The sequence below is a fragment of the Symphodus melops genome, assembly GCF_947650265.1.
Source record: "Symphodus melops genome assembly, chromosome: 6".
Taxonomy (NCBI): domain Eukaryota; kingdom Metazoa; phylum Chordata; class Actinopteri; order Labriformes; family Labridae; genus Symphodus; species Symphodus melops.
The window spans coordinates 20,505,410-20,523,849 of NC_136696.1; the positions used below are offsets into that span (position 1 = coordinate 20,505,410).

Genomic DNA, 18,440 nt, shown 5'->3' on the forward strand with positions numbered 1-18,440 from the left:
GCCTGTAAAGATAACTGAGAATGGCAGGAGGAGTTGAGATGAGACTGCAGCAGCACGCCTTGTGGCCACATCAGATGGGCTGACAGCTGGCTGACGTGAAGTAGAAGAAGACAGAAGAAAACACTGTGTTGAGTGAATGTAAGTGAACATTCAATGTATGCTCTTTTTCTGTCTTTTTTGCACTGCTAACATCAACAGTAAGCTGCAAGTCAAAGAGGCGTTTTCAAAAATTAACAGTGTTTAGCAGCTCACCAGGAAACTTATGAAACCTCTTGATTTCTTGGTTTTTAGTGGCCTCTTGTGGATAAAACAGGTATAAAGAAAAGAGAACTCCAGCACATCTATGCCACACTTGAAAAAAAGAGAGGAGAGGAAATATTTCCATACTGTATAAGGGCGACTCTATTAAGGACACGCTCATGTTATAAAGTCTCTTAAAGGCCATACATTATAATTTGATTGAGAAACACTTCACTATTAAAAAAACAAACTCGTTGTGTGAGCTCACAAAGGAGGATGTGCAGGCTGCATTACATTTAAAGTTGATAGAATTTGACGTGATGAGTTGAGATAAGCGTTAAAATGTGTTAACCTTTAGTTTGTGTTTACAGTTAAGTTTCTTCATCATGTCAACTTTAATTCACTGATTTTAACTGAGTCATTTTTGTAAGTCGAAAATGTTTACATTAGATGAAATGACAATCATGGCTTGTAAAAATCCTTAAATCTTATTTTGTGCTGCAATGTGAGAGATCAGTGTTTCAGCATTAATCCTGACTGACTGATTTCACTACAACCTGCCTTGACTATATGCGCACTGTGGTTTAAGGACACATCTTGTCCTTTGTCACCAGTGGATGTCGACATAATTCATTTGAATGTGATTAAATTGTTTCAGTGTTTGTCAAAAGAAGACACTCGCATCTTGTTTTGCACTGCATTGTGGGGATCACTATCTCTGCTGTTCATTCTCAAAAGTCAGTTTTTCAGCATTAAAAAGGATGATCACAATTTCTCTGAATTGTAATTTATTTAATAAATTGACAAGTAGATATACAAAAAACTCTCAGGCACATGTCCAGAAAGTTGTAACAGTTACAAAAGAAGAAACACAGTCAACTTCTCCAAAGTCAGTCAAATGTATTTTGCATGACTTCACTTGATCAGTAGAGGGCACCACCAGTTCAACCTGGTAATACAGTACAATCAGTCTGATCAGGACAAATCTAAATGAATAATTGATATTCTATTTATGATAAGAAGAACATCTTGTAATGATTTACTTTATAGCTTGAACGTTTGCTCATCTTATTCTCTCCAATTTCTCAGGCAGTTTCCTGGAGAGAACTAAGTAACGTAATATTAATTATATGAAAAAAATTATATGAAATTATATGTTTTTTATGAGTTAGTGCAGCAGGTTAGCTGAATAAGTGAATGATTTACTCTACATGATAGGCTTGCAACTGAACTTATAGAGAACCAAGTTTCATATGAATTGAGTTAAAAAAAAAGGCAACTATAATTTCAAAAAAATGTAAACAAAATTGTATTGTTCTTTGCAGGTCATTCTTAGAAATAATACTGATTTACGATTCTTAATAAGCTTTTTAGAGCAGGCTGAGGTGATACCGTGTCTAACTACAAGAAACTCAACAAAGGTTTTGCTTCTTTTTTTCTCATTAAAGTTGTCTTAAATTCCAAAAACTATTATTAAATTCGATTAGAAGTCATTTCAGTGTTGACGTTTTTTTGTTTGTTTGTTTTAATGAAGCCTTTGATGAAAAGGTTTGTGTTATTGCTGGTGTACTTTTCATTAGTCCTCTTACATTATTAAGTTCAAATGATTCCACATCAGACTCCGATGCTGAAGCTAAAGCCTTCAAATGCCTTCCATTCCCTGTAGGGGGGGGGGGAAGGGCGGGGTGACACTACTCCATGTTGGGCCAGAGATTTTCTGCTAAATCATGCTGTTGTTATTGTTGAGTTTGGTCCACTCAAAGATGTCCTGCTCGCACACAATGTCTGAGTTGATGAGGAGGTAGCGGTCACCCACGCAGAAGTGTTTCTGGCAGGCGGCACACTTGAAGCATTCCAGATGGTACACCTTGTCCCGCACACGCATTGTCATCTCGAACGCACGAATCCTCTTCTCACAGGACGCACAGAGACCGTCCTGACCGAACAGCCTGCATGAGGAGGGGAGATCAACAAAACAGTGAGCATAAGGAGCTACACATTCACTCTGACTGCTTAACATGCCACTTTGGAGAACGTTAGACATCTTTAAACCTCTGTACATTTTTAAACTATTCATTCCCAGGATGGAGGCTTCGGCCTCATGGAGATAAAGATAATGATACAGATATACAGGTGGGAAAATTAATTACGCCGAAGAAATATTTTAATATTTGTACATTTGTTGTTGCTTAAAAAGTATTGTTTGATATATGTGGAGGGATTAACACGTTTCAATCTATTGCTGGAGGACCACTCAGACCTTTTTTTTTAACTTTTCTGTCAATGACAGAAAAAACAGAAAACTGTCATCTCAGCTCAGACATTGATCAGAGTTGTTAACAATTGAGTGGGACCTTAAGTAATTTACCATTAACCCCTAAAAACCAGGGTGTCACCCACTGCGAAAAGAGGTGCAGTACATTGTCTAGTACCAACAAATATTTTCACTTTATGCTGGAATAATACAACCTAGTGGGGACTTAATGAAATGCAATTATTTAGGATTAAACATACCAGGAATGAATACATTTTGATTGGTGACATGTTTACAAAGTATTCACATTGTCAGACTTATCTTTTCATCACTTATTGCCCTTGAATGTAACCACTTCTTGTGATAAAGCACATACTAAAGACTACTTGATGAAATCCTAAAGTTACCAAAACCAAACAAACCTGAGGTAGTCTCTCCGACATAGTTTTCTTCCCAGTTTGTAATAAAGCCGACGGCCCACCTCTCCAAGCCGACAGCCACACAGGTCGCAGCTCAGACAGTCCTCGTGCCAGTACTGCTCAATTGCCTTTAGGAAGAATCTGTCACCGATGCTCTGTTGACACCCACCACATGTCAGCAGAGATGGAGGCATCTGCAGGACTTCATCCACTGGCTCCCTGAAGAAGACAGAAAGCTGGTCAGAAAACAAATATTCACTCAACTAATCATTTGCACATTATGAAGTGAAAATGCACATATCCCTTATCTATGTCTTGCTCATTTGTCCAAACCACAAACTTTTATATAATATCATATCTTTATTTATATTTTAAGGTTGTTAAAATGATCAAATCACATACCTTATGTTTACATTACAGTCTTTACTTCCAGTACTTATTTTACCTTTTAATTCAAAACAGTTTGATAGTAAAAATATTTAAACCCAAAGACCCCTTATTGATAACTTGTACCTTAAAATTAAATCTAGTCATCTAGTGCATGATTTTAAACACATGTCATTGGGAGGTAGAGCTTGGACACATAGCTGCGGCTATCTGTTGTACTGTATTTTAGGATCACATACAACGCCTGCAACATTAGACAAAGAATCTATAAAATGTCGACACTTCTGACAGTTAACTTGTTGAGGGGGAAAGTGGTTTTTTTTTCCAAAAGCCGTTACAATTACCCTTTTTGAAGCAACACAACAATGTGCTGTTTCACATAAACTTGACATTTTTTGGCAAACAGCACGAGACTCCTGGCCTCGTGCCCGTGATATATTTGGCTGACACTATATGCGTGAATATAGACTACTTATTATACATGTAATATCTATAGACAAACAAACAGTCGACTATACAGTAGCTACTTACTCATTTGCTTCCAGTGTCTTTCTCTCTATAGTGGTTGACATCTTCAAATGATAATGTCCAGCTCTCCAGATAAAAGGTTTAAGAGTCCCGGTCAGCTGTGAAGCTGCCTGTGGGCACGCTGAAACAAAAAGCTGCGGCTGCACCTGCTCCCACAGCCTCCGTGACGCCAATTCCAGCCAGTTATTTGGGGTTTGGGGGTCTGTTAACCTGACAGGCGCGTAAGTCCTATGGAAATGGCCGCAAGACAAAAAAAAATACCGCTAAGCGCTGATGGAGGACACTGTCATCATTTCCTGAGGCAATAACCCGCCGTGACACATCCATGTCTGTCAAATATACGGTGTCTCCGTAAAGTCATTCTGAGGACTGCGTTTTCTGTAAATTAAAACGCAAAGATTTCAGATGCGGCTACTCCGTATCCACGCGCGAGTCTAAGTGAGTCGGCTGCTCACGCGCTCCCCGCCGTTGTTGTGCAGCAGCAGAAGGAGCAGCATCGTGTTTAAATACATCAGGCCCACTCTGCTTCTCTCGGCTTTTCGTTTCCCTCTTCCTGCTCACGACTGTTTGACAATGGGAGGAAATGGGTCTTAAAGCGACAGCTAAACACAGCTCACGCTGCTCTGTGAGGCGTGCAGGCAGGTCGTGACTGGGACTAATGAGTTCATTATGAGCTTTAATTCACCAAAGAGCCCACCGGACAATAGATAAAGAGAAGCGTGATATAATAGTTGCCTACAGACCCTGTAAGTGCGCCTCATTACTTTCACCATAAACAAAGTGTTGTAACCTAACTATCGTCTACAACATAATAAAGAATCTTTTGTTGCACTTTCCAATAGGAAACATCTTTAAGCCTTTGGGCTGTAGTTTATATTTAAAGACATAAAAAAGACCATAACAAATTAGTCAACATTCACATTGTAGGAGAGCATTCACTAAAACAGGTATAGATGACTTTGTTTGTTACCATGGTTTGTCAACAGTTTATTGGCTTCTTTTAGTTGGTGTAGCACCCTTTCCTGCTACTTTTCTTTCCACTACAATTCAGAAGAGATGTATTTATATTTACCTTTACTATGTTTCTTGTAAAGCAATAAGGTACTTTTATTTGATCAACGAATCATTGGGATTATTTTGCTAAATGTATTGTGTTTTATAACTGTATTATTGTTTGTTAAACCATCATTGTTTTCAGTAATATGAGGGATTTAACCTGCCTTATGCAACGCTCTGGTGTGATTTATGAGGTAATTTGTTTGATAAAAAAAAAAAAGACAGGACAGGCATTCAGGTCTAAACACACATTACATTTATGTGTTGTAAAACGTTTTTTGGTAACGTGAATATTTACTTTTACTTTTTTATACTTAGGTTCTGGTTTACTTTAACTCGAGTAGAATTCTGGTTTCAAGACTTCTAATCTTACTGTTACTTTTGTAATAGAATATGTGAAATTAGTCTAAGCTGAGTAGGCTATAAAGGCTAATGATTTGTAATAGGCCTTTTAGTCCATATTTGTAAGTATTAGAACTCAATAGGCCGCCTCTTTCACCCTGCTGTTTATATTGTAGGATTATAATCCTGACTCCTAAACATGTGAGAAGCATTTAAATGATGACTTGGTGGGTTGGAGAAAATAAGAAGAAGGAAATACTCCTACAGTTATAATTAAGGCTATAGAAACCACATTTGATGTCAACACAGTTAATATACTTTTCAACATGGCTCTTGGAGCTGTGTTCGCTCTTGAGGACTACGTTTCTTTGTTGTTTTTTGGACAGAGCTCTTGAAATATAAAATATGCCTGCTTCCTTGTAAATTGTTGGACAAGAGAAGATGCTATCAACTTTCCCTAGAGCTCGTCTTTTAAGTTGTCATTAATGGATGCAATATTATTCCCACTTTGTTAGAGTCCTTTCAGCCTTTTCTATAACAAACCAGAGCGACTTCTTCTTATCTGCTGCCAGGGCCTCAGGTCTGCCTGCAGGAGGGAGGGACTCACAGCAGTTGGACTGGGCAGAGAGATAAAGCACCTCGACCTCAGCAGCCTCACTCAGCTCCACAAACAGATGCAACCAAAGGAAGATTGCAGTTCAACTCTAAATTCTGGCTACATGTGTCCTGAGGCTGGACAGTAGTTGGACTGTGTATATGCTCGCGGGATAAACACCAGAATTAAAAAGGCCCTGGAGTGAGGTGAAAAAGACATTGTGCTTTGCCAGCTTAACAGAAAGTAGAACAGCCTGTAAGAAATAAAACTCTGTTTAATTTCCTTCATAGTATTTTGTGTGTGCTTTTTTCTTTTTAGAGCACAGCATCACATTTCAATGGCAGGCTAAAGTAGCCAGTGGACAGTTTGCACGGTTTCTCTAAAATTGAAAACTCAGAAATGTCTTCTTTTTTTTGTGTTACTCTTTAAGGATCTTTTTGTAAACATTTTCTTGCACATTAAGGTTTAAGTGGATTCTTACAAATCTCTCAACATGGTTTATTCTGTAACATGGTTTACATCATCATGTAATTCTACCTAAGATGGACTACAGTGCTCAGAAAAAAAGGATACCATGACAAAATCTTGCATGATCTTGATGATCCACTCAAAAAGTTAATATTTTTTAAATGTTATCTTTAGTGTTATCTAGTTCAATACGCCAAAAGATTTAATTTTTTTTGTTATGGTTCTGACTCTGTTAGGTTTCTAATGCTTAATCAAATACATATTCATGATATCTCAACCCTATAAGATGTCTCTGCAGAGCTCAAGAGCAAATTTATGACAGATATGACAACCCAGTCATTCACTGCTTCCTGTGAAGCGAACAGAGACATCCCAGAGGATGTGCAACTAGCATGCAGAGCAGAGATGAAGCTTTTCTGAGGGGGTTGTTGCACACTGCACTCACTTCCTAGACCCTCAACCCTTCCCCATCATGATGGCAGCCGGCACATGGCCTTCGAGATAGACAGGTCAACTCCAGATGGTTCAGTATGATAGCTGTAACAAGACTTTCTGCTTAAGCAACATTATAACTTATTTGTTATTAGGCTGTAAAAACCTGATCTGTGCCTTAGGCTCTTTTTTTTTTAAATGAAACATCTTAAAGGGCTATTGCGTGGGCTGTGCCCGATAGCTTTTATTCTTTTTCAGGTTGATTTTGGAGAGCAAAGAGTTAAGTTAAGTTGACCTTTTGGGAAGTGGTGTCACTCATGTCCAGCTTCCTGTTTTGCACGATTAGTACTGAGAGCTTTATGGAGTTGAAAGCAGTGTGGAGTTTGAGGGCAGATGGAAAATGAGCGTCAGCATAAAGCAAACAGTTAGGTCATACTAATCATCTAACATTCCTTTGTCATCATTAAAGAAATAAGGTCATCTGTAGCAGTACAGCATGGCTGTATAGGGTAAAAAGGCAATATCCCACCAACTTGTTAAAGCATTTGAGATTTCTGGTTAAATAAATATCAGTAATAGAACATCAACCCTACATTATGGAGTATCTGAACATTAGCCTGAAGGCCTATTTCCTAAAACAAGTGGACCCAGAACACATTGTTGTCTCCTTGAAAGCAGGAGTTCTGCATTAGCAATAGCAAAACCACCTACTTCCTTTGTAATCAGAAGTGCAGTGATAATTGGCTATTGTTTGAAAGCCTTTCTCCTGAAATGACAGATAAAGGGTTTATTTTTTCATTACACTCTGCAAGAATATCAAGTGTCATAGTTAAGAAGAGGAACTACCCTGAAATACTATAGAACATAGATTAACTTAGGTTAACTGTGTTGTTGTTCGATTGAAACACAGCAGGCTACGGAAATGACTCACTCATTGAAAGGGAGTTACACTTATCCTGAGAATTCGTCCATAATCAGTATTATCCCTAAAAGAAAACACTTTCAGTGGAACAGTGCAATCAAAAAGCTGTGCAGCCATGTTAACTGCTTCCTGTATTTGCCAAAACAAAAGAAAGCTGGTTTCACATTCTTCTGGTCACTTTTACTCTGTGATTAAATGCTGGAGGGTGAAGTGGAAACACAAGAAACAAGATTATGCTTTCCTTTCTTTTTTTTAAAAAATAGTTTATATATCATGGCTTTTATGCCTTCATTACACAGACAGGACCGAATAGAGTCTGAAATCAGGGAGATAAAATGGGGAATGATATGCAGGAAAGGAGGCATAGGTCTGGGCCGCCCACTTTGGAGGACTTCAGCCTCTGTACATGAGGCGTGCACACTAACCCTTATAGTTTGCCCCAATTCAGCTTTACTTTTTTTTAAAATATTTGCTTTGTTTGAATCAATTCAGTGTGTATACATTTACTGTTTGTTTTATATGCTAATTATTTGTAATTTGTTAAAAATCTTAGAGAATTAACAATTAGACTTACACACCTAAATAAGTCTTCTCTCCAGTCAGAGGTTTACGTTCTCAGTGTTTGGTTGTTCTTAGTACTGAGCTTTACTGCCATCTACTGGTGTAATCAGCCAAAAATCAATTTTGGCCTAAAGGCTGAAGCAGCAATGTCATGATGTCTGGAACAAGTGTTGTTAAGTTTACTTAAGTGTCTGTCTGCTCAGCCCTTTAACTTAGGCTGTATTTAAGGAATTCTAATATAGTTTGTCTCTTGCTTGTCAAATGTACTGCAGAGTGTGTCAGTCTGGAAGAGGAAAAGTGCCCTTATCCTACAGATTGGCATTGACTTCTTTGCACATTTAAATTATACATTCAATACATTGCACTTGTTAATATTTGTGTTATAAATTGTCAAATCAGCTGAAATGCAAATGCGTATGTCAAGTTGTATTCAAAGATGGTGTTATCTGCAAGACACAAAAGTTCTATCTAATAGGGACTACGATGATAATAATGACCTCATATGTGTCCAACTTTTACTTTCAGTTTATAGACTTCAACCTCTTTCATCTTTTACTTTATGTTTCTGGTATCTGTTTTTTTTAACCTCTTACTTTAATTGCATTCATAAAACTTCATTCATAAAACTCAACAACTTTTTAACTCGTAGGACTTTTTCATGTTGAGGTTGAACTTGAACCTTGCTCAAAACATGGCATAATTATGTGATATTATGTGATTATGAGTACAGCTTTGTTTGTGTGTGTGTGTGTGTGTGTGTGTGTGTGTATATATATATATATATATATATATATATATAAATATGTATGTATTTGTATGTGTGTGTGTGTGTGTGTGTATATATATAGGGTTATATTATATATATTTTTTATATATATATATATATAGGGTTATATTATATATTATATATATATATATATAGCCTAATCAAAGCTAATGATTGTGCAGATTTTCCACCAAGAGACTGTAATATTTTTGCCTGACCAGAAGTGGTTAATTTATGATACTTAAATGAGGTATGTTTTACCAATTATTGTTCATTGACACTAACATATTATTTTTCTGTATGCAGATGTCGTTGTTAGCGAAGATATACTCAACTAAATGTTGTTTTTGGATTTTATTTCCGCAGGCATATGTATGGCAGCTAAAAACGGACCTTCGCCTTTATAAAGACTTTCTCCGTCTCTCGGACCGTCTCAGTTGTCGGTGAGGCCGGCGGGGCGGATCCCACACTAGAGTGATAGAGAATATAAAGCAACACAACAACAATAACAACTTGGCCGTTTCGTACATATCGCTAGGAAGCTCCCCTGTGGATAAAAAAAACATTAAGGTGGGTAAATCAGGAGTCGTGCTACCGCGGAAATGGAGGCTCCCGGCCGGCTGCTGGTTAGCACGCGACGCTGTAGCTACCACACAACCAAGCTAGCAGCGCGTGAAGATGCTATGATGTTAACGGCCGGTGCTAACGGACTAGAGGCCGGTTCACTAAATCCGGCGAGCTGACCGAACCGAACCAGACACTCACAGAACTGGGAGACGAACATTCAGCTGTGTAGAGTAAATCATAAAAGAAGTAAAAGCTTCATCCTCATGTTAGCTGGTTTCTTTGGTGAACTGGTTGAGTCACAAATAGACTTACTGCCTCACTTTGTAACGAAGCTATACTCCAACTTTATGTCTTTATAACAATAATAATTAATATATTTCGTATATTTCATGGTTTACTTTGGCTTTGTATTATATTGAACTTTCCATATAGTTCTGGTTTTGGACTAATAAAGTTGATGATTTGTGCTTTACAATTCAACAGTTATTCAACAGTACTGCGTAATAATACTTTGTACAAGTCTTAAATAAGTTTATCTAACGAGGACATTCAATTAAATGTGTATATGAAAGGGATCCTAAGGTCAAGGATTGATGTGCCACTAAAAACTGGGATTGGGGACCTGCCTTGTCTGTAGGCTGTTTAATCTGGGATGACAATGACTTTAAGTACTGATGCTGCACCAGACTATCTGAGTGATGCATTTTTATTTGTAAGATTCTTTAAGAAAATGACCAGATTTGTGAACTGTGTAGTTAATCCCATGATCCTGTGCTGTCATTAGAGAGCTTTGCCTGTTCAATAGTTTTAAAAGGTTTCACCTAATGATGAATAGCATTTTCAGATAATCCTTCTGGTCAGTATATATATATATATATATATATATGTTTTATTGATCAAGGCATTTCTTAAATGCCACATTTCATTTCCAGATGCCCTCAGTGATGAATGCAAATGGGACAATGCAGTCTGTAAGCCCAGATGTGGGATCCGCTCCAGGGTCAATGGGTTGTTCACTCGGTGGACAGTCTGAAGTCTTAAAACAAGTGCTGGGTGTAATTGACAAGAAGGCCCGTAACATGGAGAAGAAGAAGGTGAGTAATAGCATATTGTTGCATTCCTGTTGCGTACAATAAAATGTGTTATAATGCAGGAAATAATTGGAAAACTGCTGTTTTAAATTTTTGCAGAGCAAACTGGATGATTATCAAGTCAGAAAGAACAGCGGGGAGCGTCTCAATCAGGACCAGTTGGTGGGTCATTTTGTACACTTGAAGAAATATAACTGTATTTTCTGACAAAATTCACAATCTTGCAGTGTTTGAAATTTCTCTCGTTCCTACATTTTTTTTTTTTTTTTTTTTTTTAAGGAGGCCCTTTCCAAATACCAGGAAATCATGTATAACTTGGAATTTGCTCGAGAGTTGCACAAAACGTTTATTGCTATGGGACAAGACGTAAGAACCATTCTGTTTTTTAAAAAGGTTCTCTCAGTTGTGCCGACCAGAGGTTTTCTGAATGTAACCTTTTTTTTTATTTGTTTAATTGTTAGATGCAGAAAGTGGTGAAAAAGTCGGCACGTCGGGAGCAGTTGCAGCGGGAGGAGGCAGAACAGAGGCGGCTGAAGACGGTTCTGGAGCTGCAGTTCCTCTTGGACCGGCTGGGTGACGAAACTGTACGGCAGGATCTGAAGCAGGGAGTCGGGGGAACACCCCTTCTGACAGATGCAGACCTCACAGCTTTTGATGAGTTCTACAAGTTGGCGGGGCCGGACCGTGACCAAAATGTCAGGTTGGTCTAAAACGGCAATATAGGAATACATTTCACATGCAACAAGACTTGTTCTGCGTCTTTACTTTTGAACAAGGGAATCCATTAACTTATTTCTATACTTGTAGGTTGGTTGACCAGTATGATGAAGCATCTGTGCACCTCTGGGACCTGCTGGAAGGAAAGGACAAGGCTGTGGTTGGAACAACATGTAAGTCAAGTCTTTGCCATGTAAAATCTACAGTTTCCAGCTGCTGCACTTTGTGGATAAATCAATCAGTCCATGAGAAAAAAGTTTTGCACCTATTTTGTTAGTTGTCATTGTTGTTTATTTTAGTAAGGTGTTCGGATCTGTTACCTTTTTTTCTTTCTTTTTTTCCCACTGATTTTCTCAGTCTTTTTTTGGCGGTGAACTTGAGACATCTGTGGATCCTGGAGTTTCTGTCCGAGAAACGATATCATTTTAAAAAGTTAGATTAATTTTATCCATTAATGATGAATCTATTTCAAGAGAAAGGAAGTGTAACTGATTTAATCAGTGCTGTGCTCTATTCCCACTTTTAAGCTGCACCTCATCCTGGTGCTGCTCAACACTCTGGCCACATACGCAGACTGTTAACAGAGCGGATGTGCTGTTCATGGTTCACTTTCACTGGCTACTCTTTCTGTGCACACAGTAAAGTGTTGTGAGAGTTTCAGGGAGCTCAAGACTGTAAGCGTTGGCTCAAACAGAAATCACAGTCCTGTAGATGAAACAAAGTAAAACTGCATGTCGCGCGTTTGTTCAGAAACCTGTCACTCCTCCTTTGCTCTGTGTGCGTGTCCAAGCTGCCAGTGTGAGATAGTTGGTGGAGTTTAAGTTCAGCATTATTGAAAATAATAAGAGACTGTCAATTATAGAAAAAATACTTATTTTTTCATTCTAGAAAAACTGGCTTCATTTATATGCCCGGCTGGTGCTGAAATTGTTGGCAGCACATTTAGTCAGATGGATGGTGACACAGCAATCATCAACAAGCTTTTTATTGTGTTGAAGCCGGCCATAATGAATGAGTCGCATACTTTTGAGTGACCTGAATGCACAGTAGATAAAGATCGCTAAAGCTCTGAACAAACCTTGCGCTTTTACAGAATTTGCGAGCTATTAATCAGCCTTAATGTGTAAATGGAGCATGTGCATTGTATTTTGTTAATGCAGCATGTGTTCAGTGCTCTGATGGGAATAATCAGGGCTTGGGGGATATTTGCGTACTGCATTCTCAGCGATCTGGCTTCAGGACTCGCACTGCTGCATTCTGCTAGGGGGCTGAGAGCTGTGGGCTTATCCTGAGTCAGCAGCAGGGCAGGGTGCCAGCGGCTCTGTCGCCTGTGGCCCCACTGGTCAGATCCCTGGAGCTACACTATGGTTCTGGTCTTGATGGGACTGCATGAGTCTCGCCAAAATATAAATCACGATTTTTCCTCCCTGAGAAATCACGGTTCTCAAACGATTCTTTTTCTTTTTTAACTTTTAAGTGAAAGCTGCATCTTGGATCTCATCAAGAACATTTTAAGCACAAATCGGGACAGATCACACGCATGCACCTGCTTGCTGCCCAAATGAACGCGCACACAAGAGAGAGAGCTGACATGCCGCGCTGCATGGAAATAATTAACCGACTTCACTTGAGTCCGGGGATTTTGCAGCTGTGCCAACAAGTTTGCTAATCAGTGCGACAGACTTGTAAAGTGTGGGTACAGAATGGCAAACGACTTTTAATCTTTTCTTAACTGAGCCTTCAGGGCCGCTGTGCAACACACAAAAAACAGAGAGCAGATGAGAGAACACCGCATTCCTTAGCCTGATGAAGTTGGTTTTACTGTGGCTTGAAGCTGCTAACTCTGAACTACTGAAGAAGACAATATGAGGCTGACTGATTACTTCACTCAGTGCAGCAAACGCAACAGAGTCAGTGCTCAGATGTACATTTTCTGGGGATTTAATCTAAATCTTGAATATGTCACACTGGTTATTGTATTGGGATCAAATGGAGGCTGTGTTAGGCTTTGTTACTTTGTGAATAGACTGGATGGTTGAACTTGTCTAAATAATCCCTTGCCCTCATTGGCCTTACTTCGCTGTGATAACCTGTCACCTTCGTCCGATGACCGAAGAATAATTGGCTGACTGTTTTGTTCCTCTTGTAGACAAGGCACTGAAAGAGATTTTGGACCAGGTTCTGCTGAGCGGGTACTTTGACCGTGTTCCATCTCACCAAAATGGTGTGTGTGAGGAAGAGGAGGAGGAGGAGGAAGAGCCGGCCTCAGCAGCAGCAGGAGCGGCGGCGGCGGCAGTAGCTGAGTCTTCAGAAGCAGAAGAGCAGACTGTTGATCCAGGTCCTGAGCGTCCTCTGACGTCATGCTGCTCTCAGCTCTGTTTTTCTTTGAAAATGCTAACGTGATCAGAAAGTAAAGAAATGAGCACTGCCTCCTCTAAATCGGTTTTCTCTTCACAGAAACTGAAATAATTGAAGAGTTCACAGAACCAATCGCAGTTGAAACGACAGAGGTGAACTGTTGAACATTTTGCACACATTCCAACTTCTTTGGATTTATGGTTTGTATAGATTGTAACATTGTAACTCCCCCCCCCCCCCAGTTTGTTAACAGACAGTTCATTCCAGACGGCACTTACAGCGGCAGTGAGAAGGAGCAGGGCGATGAGTGGACCACGGAAACAGAGGTAAAGGAACATTGGGATGTTTCTGATTTCTACTTTTATTGCAGCCCTAAAATGGATGCTCCTAGGTGTTTTTGGCCTAGTGGTCAGTTTACGCGCCCCATGCACTGAGGCTGTAGTCCTTGAAGTAGATGACCCTCGTCTGAATCCGACCTGTGGCTCCTTTCGTGCATGACTCGATCCTCTGTCCCGTCTCTTTTTATGAAGGCGTCAAAAGCCCCAAAGCATATCTTTTAAAAAGTCTGACCTTCTGTGAGCGTAAAGAATGTCCTGTTTAACCGTTCTGGGAAATAAACCTGTGTTTTGTTTTAATATATGAGGTGAGGTGAATAATAACCCTAACACTTCTACAACCCATGACGTAAGCCTGCATTGTCTTATAAGCACCACCAGAGTGTCCACTTAATCCTTCCATTCACTTATTCTGTCTCTGTCTCTCTCAGGCTATCAGCGCAATGCAGCATCAGCCTGTGCAACCTGCAGAGTCCCCTGTTGCCCTGGAGACCCACCCCATGAGCTTAGCGTCCCCTGCCCCGCAAACTGACCCCATGGCCAGGAAGCAGGTGGTGCAGGACTTAATGGCCCAGATGCAGGGAACATACAACTTTATGCAGGTGGGTACTTTGTGCTGAGCTGCTGTGTTTACTGGAGGTGTTAAACATTGATGCTCATCACTCGTGCTGTGCTCAGGACTCCATGCTGGAGTTTGACGGACAGCCGATTGACCCCGCCATTGTCTCGGCACAGCCAATGAAACCAGCTCAGAACATGGACTTACCGCAGATGGTGTGTCCTCCAGGTATGTCTGCAAAGCGAAACTCGGTTTAGATTTTGTATCAGCTTTGAAAACGATATGATACTTATCCGGATTTTCTCCTTCGACCTTTTTAGTTCACCCAGACTCCCGGCTATCGCAACCCAACACTGTTCCCATCCAAACAGAGCCCTCACAAGTGAGTAATCAACCCTGGGAAGGCAATACACCCTTACCAAAAAGAGACTTTAATTCTTATCAGAGACGGTACACTTACCTGGGCGGGTCACCCAGGTATATGTACGACTGCCTAAGTATATTTGCCACACTTGATGGCATATTTATTCTGTGTATAATTGCCATTGAAGATTTAAAACCTTTGATGATTTACACTTGCTCTCTACTGCTCAGTTTGTTGGTGAAGACAAGTAAATATTTAAAATCAACTTCACTTGCAGGCTTGGTTTTTGTGCATGTGTGGGAGTGCGTTTGCTTTTTTCGTCTTCAGTCAATAACATTGCTGCTCATGTTTGTCCTTAGGTCCCCATCGTCTCACCAACTCCACCCCCCATGTTTCAGACTTCACACACACCAGATCCTCGACCCCCAACAGAATCCATCGATCCCATTCAGGTGAACCCTGTCGCTCTGTGAATACATCCTTTTGTGTGACCTAAAGGATTTATGTGTTGAAGTTGTCGTGAAATGAGGTTCCCTCCTGAAGTATCCTTTTGAGTACAAAGAATGATTTATATTTATTTGATGTGACTGTTTCCTCTTCAACAGAACTCCATGTCTTTGTCATCAGAGCAGCCTCCACCCTCTACTGCTCTCCCACCTGCCTCTCAGACGCAGGTTTTCCAGCCTGTTTCCAAAGCTCCTCACAGCAGTGGCATCAATGTAAACGCTGCACCATTCCAGTCAATGCAGACCGTAAGACCCTTGAATTGAGACGCATCTCCTCTCACTCACTCGTACTACTGAATATTACCTATGTGATGAAGTTATACTTTCAGTAAAAGACTCTTATCTGTCTTTATAAACTCTTTTTCTAAGCTTTTTGCCTCGGCGAGCCAGTGCCGTTTAAATGGAAATGAAACAACAGCTTCCATAACAGCCTGTCTTAACAGCATGCAGTGCGAGATACATAAATAGCTTGATTCTATTGGATTGTCCTTACTGCCCGCCAGCGACTGTTTGTACCCCAATCACCGTTTTTATTTTCCCCTCTGTCGCTCAAGTAGAAGAAAGAGGAGTGAGGAAGGAGGGAAACTGTTTTTTTTTGTTTGTTTTTTCTCACTCACGGGCTTGTTTTACGAAGAGGAGATAACGTTGCATAAATAGCATCCACTGATTGTTTCCTTTCGACTTGTTTCAATAGCACGGGAGAAATATTTGTTATTCGGCTCACCTCAAGCAGCCACACATCCGTTTGTCCACCTTCAATAGAAAAGCACTCGATGTTGTACTGTATACTAATTCACAGAGCAAAGAATGAAGTGTTTAACAGAGGTAGTATGGACAGCATACGTGCAGACACACACACACACGATGTGACACTATATAACCCTTGCATGTTGTTGGGACAGGCTGAAAGAATAGTTTTAAAATCCTTCATTCCCTCTCATTGCTTTCAGCAGTTGAAGGAATTATAAGTGAAGCAACTTTATCAAGGATCTAATGAGTTATGGACTTTACTCCTAATGAGCCTGTGACCTTTCCTCTGATTTTTGCTTCAACACAATGTGGCCCTTGTTTGCCCTTCAGGTGTTCAACCTCAACGCCCCGGTCCCGCCAGCCAGTGAGACAGAAGCCTTGAACCAGGCCAGCCAATACCAGAACAGCTACAACCAAGCCTTCAGCAGCCAGTCACAGCATCCTGTGGAGCAGACAGAGATGCAGCCAGATCAACTGCAGTCTGGTGGGCAGATTTTCTGTTTTCTTTTTTTTCTTCATTATGTAGTGACTGGATTGGTAATGCTGTGCATGTCTTTCCAGTTAAGCTTTTTTTAAATTAAATATTGTACCCTCGACCGTGACTAAATATTGACCCGTCTATTTTTGGGAAACACAACTGTGTTTTTTTTCTTCAGTAGTTGGTGCCTTCCATTCCCAAGATCAGTCAGGAGGACATCCGCAGCCTTCCCAGCAGGGCCCCGGCTTCGGACGGCAGCCTCAGGCGTTCTACAACAGCAGAGGCATATCTCGAGGTGGACCTCGCAATGCCAGGGGAATGATCAACGGCTACAGAGGCTCATCGAATGGATTCAGAGGTCCGCCCACTTCCATCACACACAAATCCATCCATGTTCTCTGAAGCCCTTTTGAGACTCACTGATTTTTGTAATTCAGACATACACTAGGTGTCAGTTATGTTGTATTTTTTGCTGGACACCATAGGAAGGAAGTGCCTTTGCTGTGTTTGAAAGGGTTCGGGTTATATTTTATGAGTTTACAATACATTTTTAGGTCTGACCTTTTTTTCACTAATGAGAGGCAAAGTGGAACTACAGAGCCAGCTTATTGTGAATTTCAAGAAAAAAACATTTACATTTAAAGTCTTCTTATTGTCAGGTGGCTACGAGGGTTATCGTCCTCCTTTTGCCAACACTCCAAACTCTGGTTATGGACAGACTCAGTTCAACACGCCTCGGGATTACTCGAATGGGAACTATCAGAGGGTAAGACTGAAGCATCCACATCTTGCACGAGCTTGTTTTTAGTGTCATCTTTACTTGACTGTCTTCTCTGTTTGAGTAGTTCTTTAAGTATTTTTTTTTGTCCTTTCTGCTCAAGGAGGGTTACCAACAGAACTACAAACGCGGAGCTGGTCAGGGACCCAGAGGAGTGTCAAGAGGCAGCACTCAGGCAATACGATCCTGAAAAAGCCTTTCATAATGACTGTGACTGACCAACTTGCACCACACTGAAAATTCTAAATTCCAGAATGCATTTGCCCCCAGCTCACCATTTTTTATTTGTTCTTCATCAGTGGTATTTTTCCTGTCTTTTCAATCAAAGTAATGCCTGCTTTGATATTTGGACATATTAAATCATTTTAAGTTGAAAAACACAAGCGAAGCTGTAAATCCAATCATCGGTTTACATGAGCAATGTGTGACAATATTCCTGTAAACTTGAAAGATTTCATAAGTTATTTTTTGTATAAAAAAAATGCACCTGCCACTGCTGGTCCAATCCTTGGGACTCTAATCCCTTCTCGGTTCTTTTCTGTCATTTTGGTTCAAAAATGGATTTTATGTTCGAAGAGCTCCCGTCTCCTTGTTTGTAAATTGATGTCGCTTCAAGAGTTTCAATAAAGTTGTGTTGCATACCCATGCTTCAACCTCAGTTTTCTGTGTCACAGTTATGAGTTGTATAAATTATGTCGGCTGAAAAGACGCCAGGAGTACACTTTAAAAACGAGCCATTGATCAGTGTGCTTTAGCAGCTACTGTGACGATTGTGTAGTTTTAAGGAGTTTCTTTTTTTTCAACGCAACAATACAGAAAATCTACGATTACGTTCAATTGAACTGGACTTGTATGGTTCGTATCATGACGTATGTATGGTGGTGTTATCGGCGACAGTCGCTTCACGGGTTTTCTTCCTCCCGAACAGGTACTCGCAGGCTGAAGTCGTTGCTGTTCCTTTTACTTA

The 18,440-nt window shown here is 40.2% G+C and overlaps 2 protein-coding genes across 3 annotated transcripts; one reads left to right on the plus strand and one right to left on the minus strand.

Annotated features, from left to right (window-relative positions):
* Positions 1-1,011: 1,011 nt before the first annotated feature.
* Positions 1,012-4,446, minus strand: lmo2 (LIM domain only 2 (rhombotin-like 1)). Its single transcript, XM_079346548.1, has 3 exons — positions 3,832-4,446; positions 2,917-3,132; positions 1,012-2,189 (listed from the first exon to the last, which is right to left on the minus strand). The coding sequence occupies exons 1-3, from the start codon at positions 3,870-3,872 to the stop codon at positions 1,961-1,963; spliced, it is 486 nt and encodes a 161-aa protein (XP_079202674.1). The 5' UTR covers positions 3,873-4,446; the 3' UTR covers positions 1,012-1,960.
* Positions 4,447-9,384: 4,938 nt separating this feature from the next.
* Positions 9,385-18,114, plus strand: caprin1b (cell cycle associated protein 1b). Of its 2 annotated transcripts, none has more exons than XM_079345320.1 (18): positions 9,385-9,540; positions 10,470-10,631; positions 10,728-10,790; positions 10,908-10,994; positions 11,090-11,328; positions 11,436-11,518; positions 13,495-13,683; positions 13,803-13,855; positions 13,946-14,029; positions 14,470-14,640; positions 14,717-14,825; positions 14,918-14,979; positions 15,321-15,413; positions 15,567-15,713; positions 16,548-16,701; positions 16,874-17,053; positions 17,355-17,461; positions 17,577-18,114. In XM_079345320.1, exons 2-18 carry the CDS (start codon positions 10,470-10,472, stop codon positions 17,661-17,663), a joined length of 2,070 nt encoding a protein of 689 aa, XP_079201446.1. In that variant the 5' UTR covers positions 9,385-9,540; the 3' UTR covers positions 17,664-18,114. The 2 variants fall into 2 exon arrangements, with proteins under 2 accessions (XP_079201446.1, XP_079201447.1); XM_079345321.1 differs by having other exon boundaries at positions 16,877-17,053.
* The last annotated feature ends 326 nt before the right edge of the window (positions 18,115-18,440 follow it).

Bases quoted from the DNA above. Each gene is read 5' to 3' on its own strand.
- caprin1b (XM_079345320.1), top strand. From the start codon at position 10,470: ATGCCCTCAGTGATGAATGCAAATGGGACAATGCAGTCTGTAAGCCCA. The intron at 13,684-13,802 runs GTCCTGAGCGTC...TTCTCTTCACAG, and splicing joins AGAGCAGACTGTTGATCCAG to AAACTGAAATAATTGAAGAG. The intron at 15,714-16,547 runs GTAAGACCCTTG...TTTGCCCTTCAG, and splicing joins CATTCCAGTCAATGCAGACC to GTGTTCAACCTCAACGCCCC.
- lmo2 (XM_079346548.1), bottom strand. From the start codon at position 3,872: ATGTCAACCACTATAGAGAGAAAGACACTGGAAGCAAATGA. The intron at 3,133-3,831 runs GTAAGTAGCTAC...TGTCTTCTTCAG, and splicing joins AAGACACTGGAAGCAAATGA to GGAGCCAGTGGATGAAGTCC. The intron at 2,190-2,916 runs GTTTGTTTGGTT...CTCCTCATGCAG, and splicing joins TGTCGGAGAGACTACCTCAG to GCTGTTCGGTCAGGACGGTC.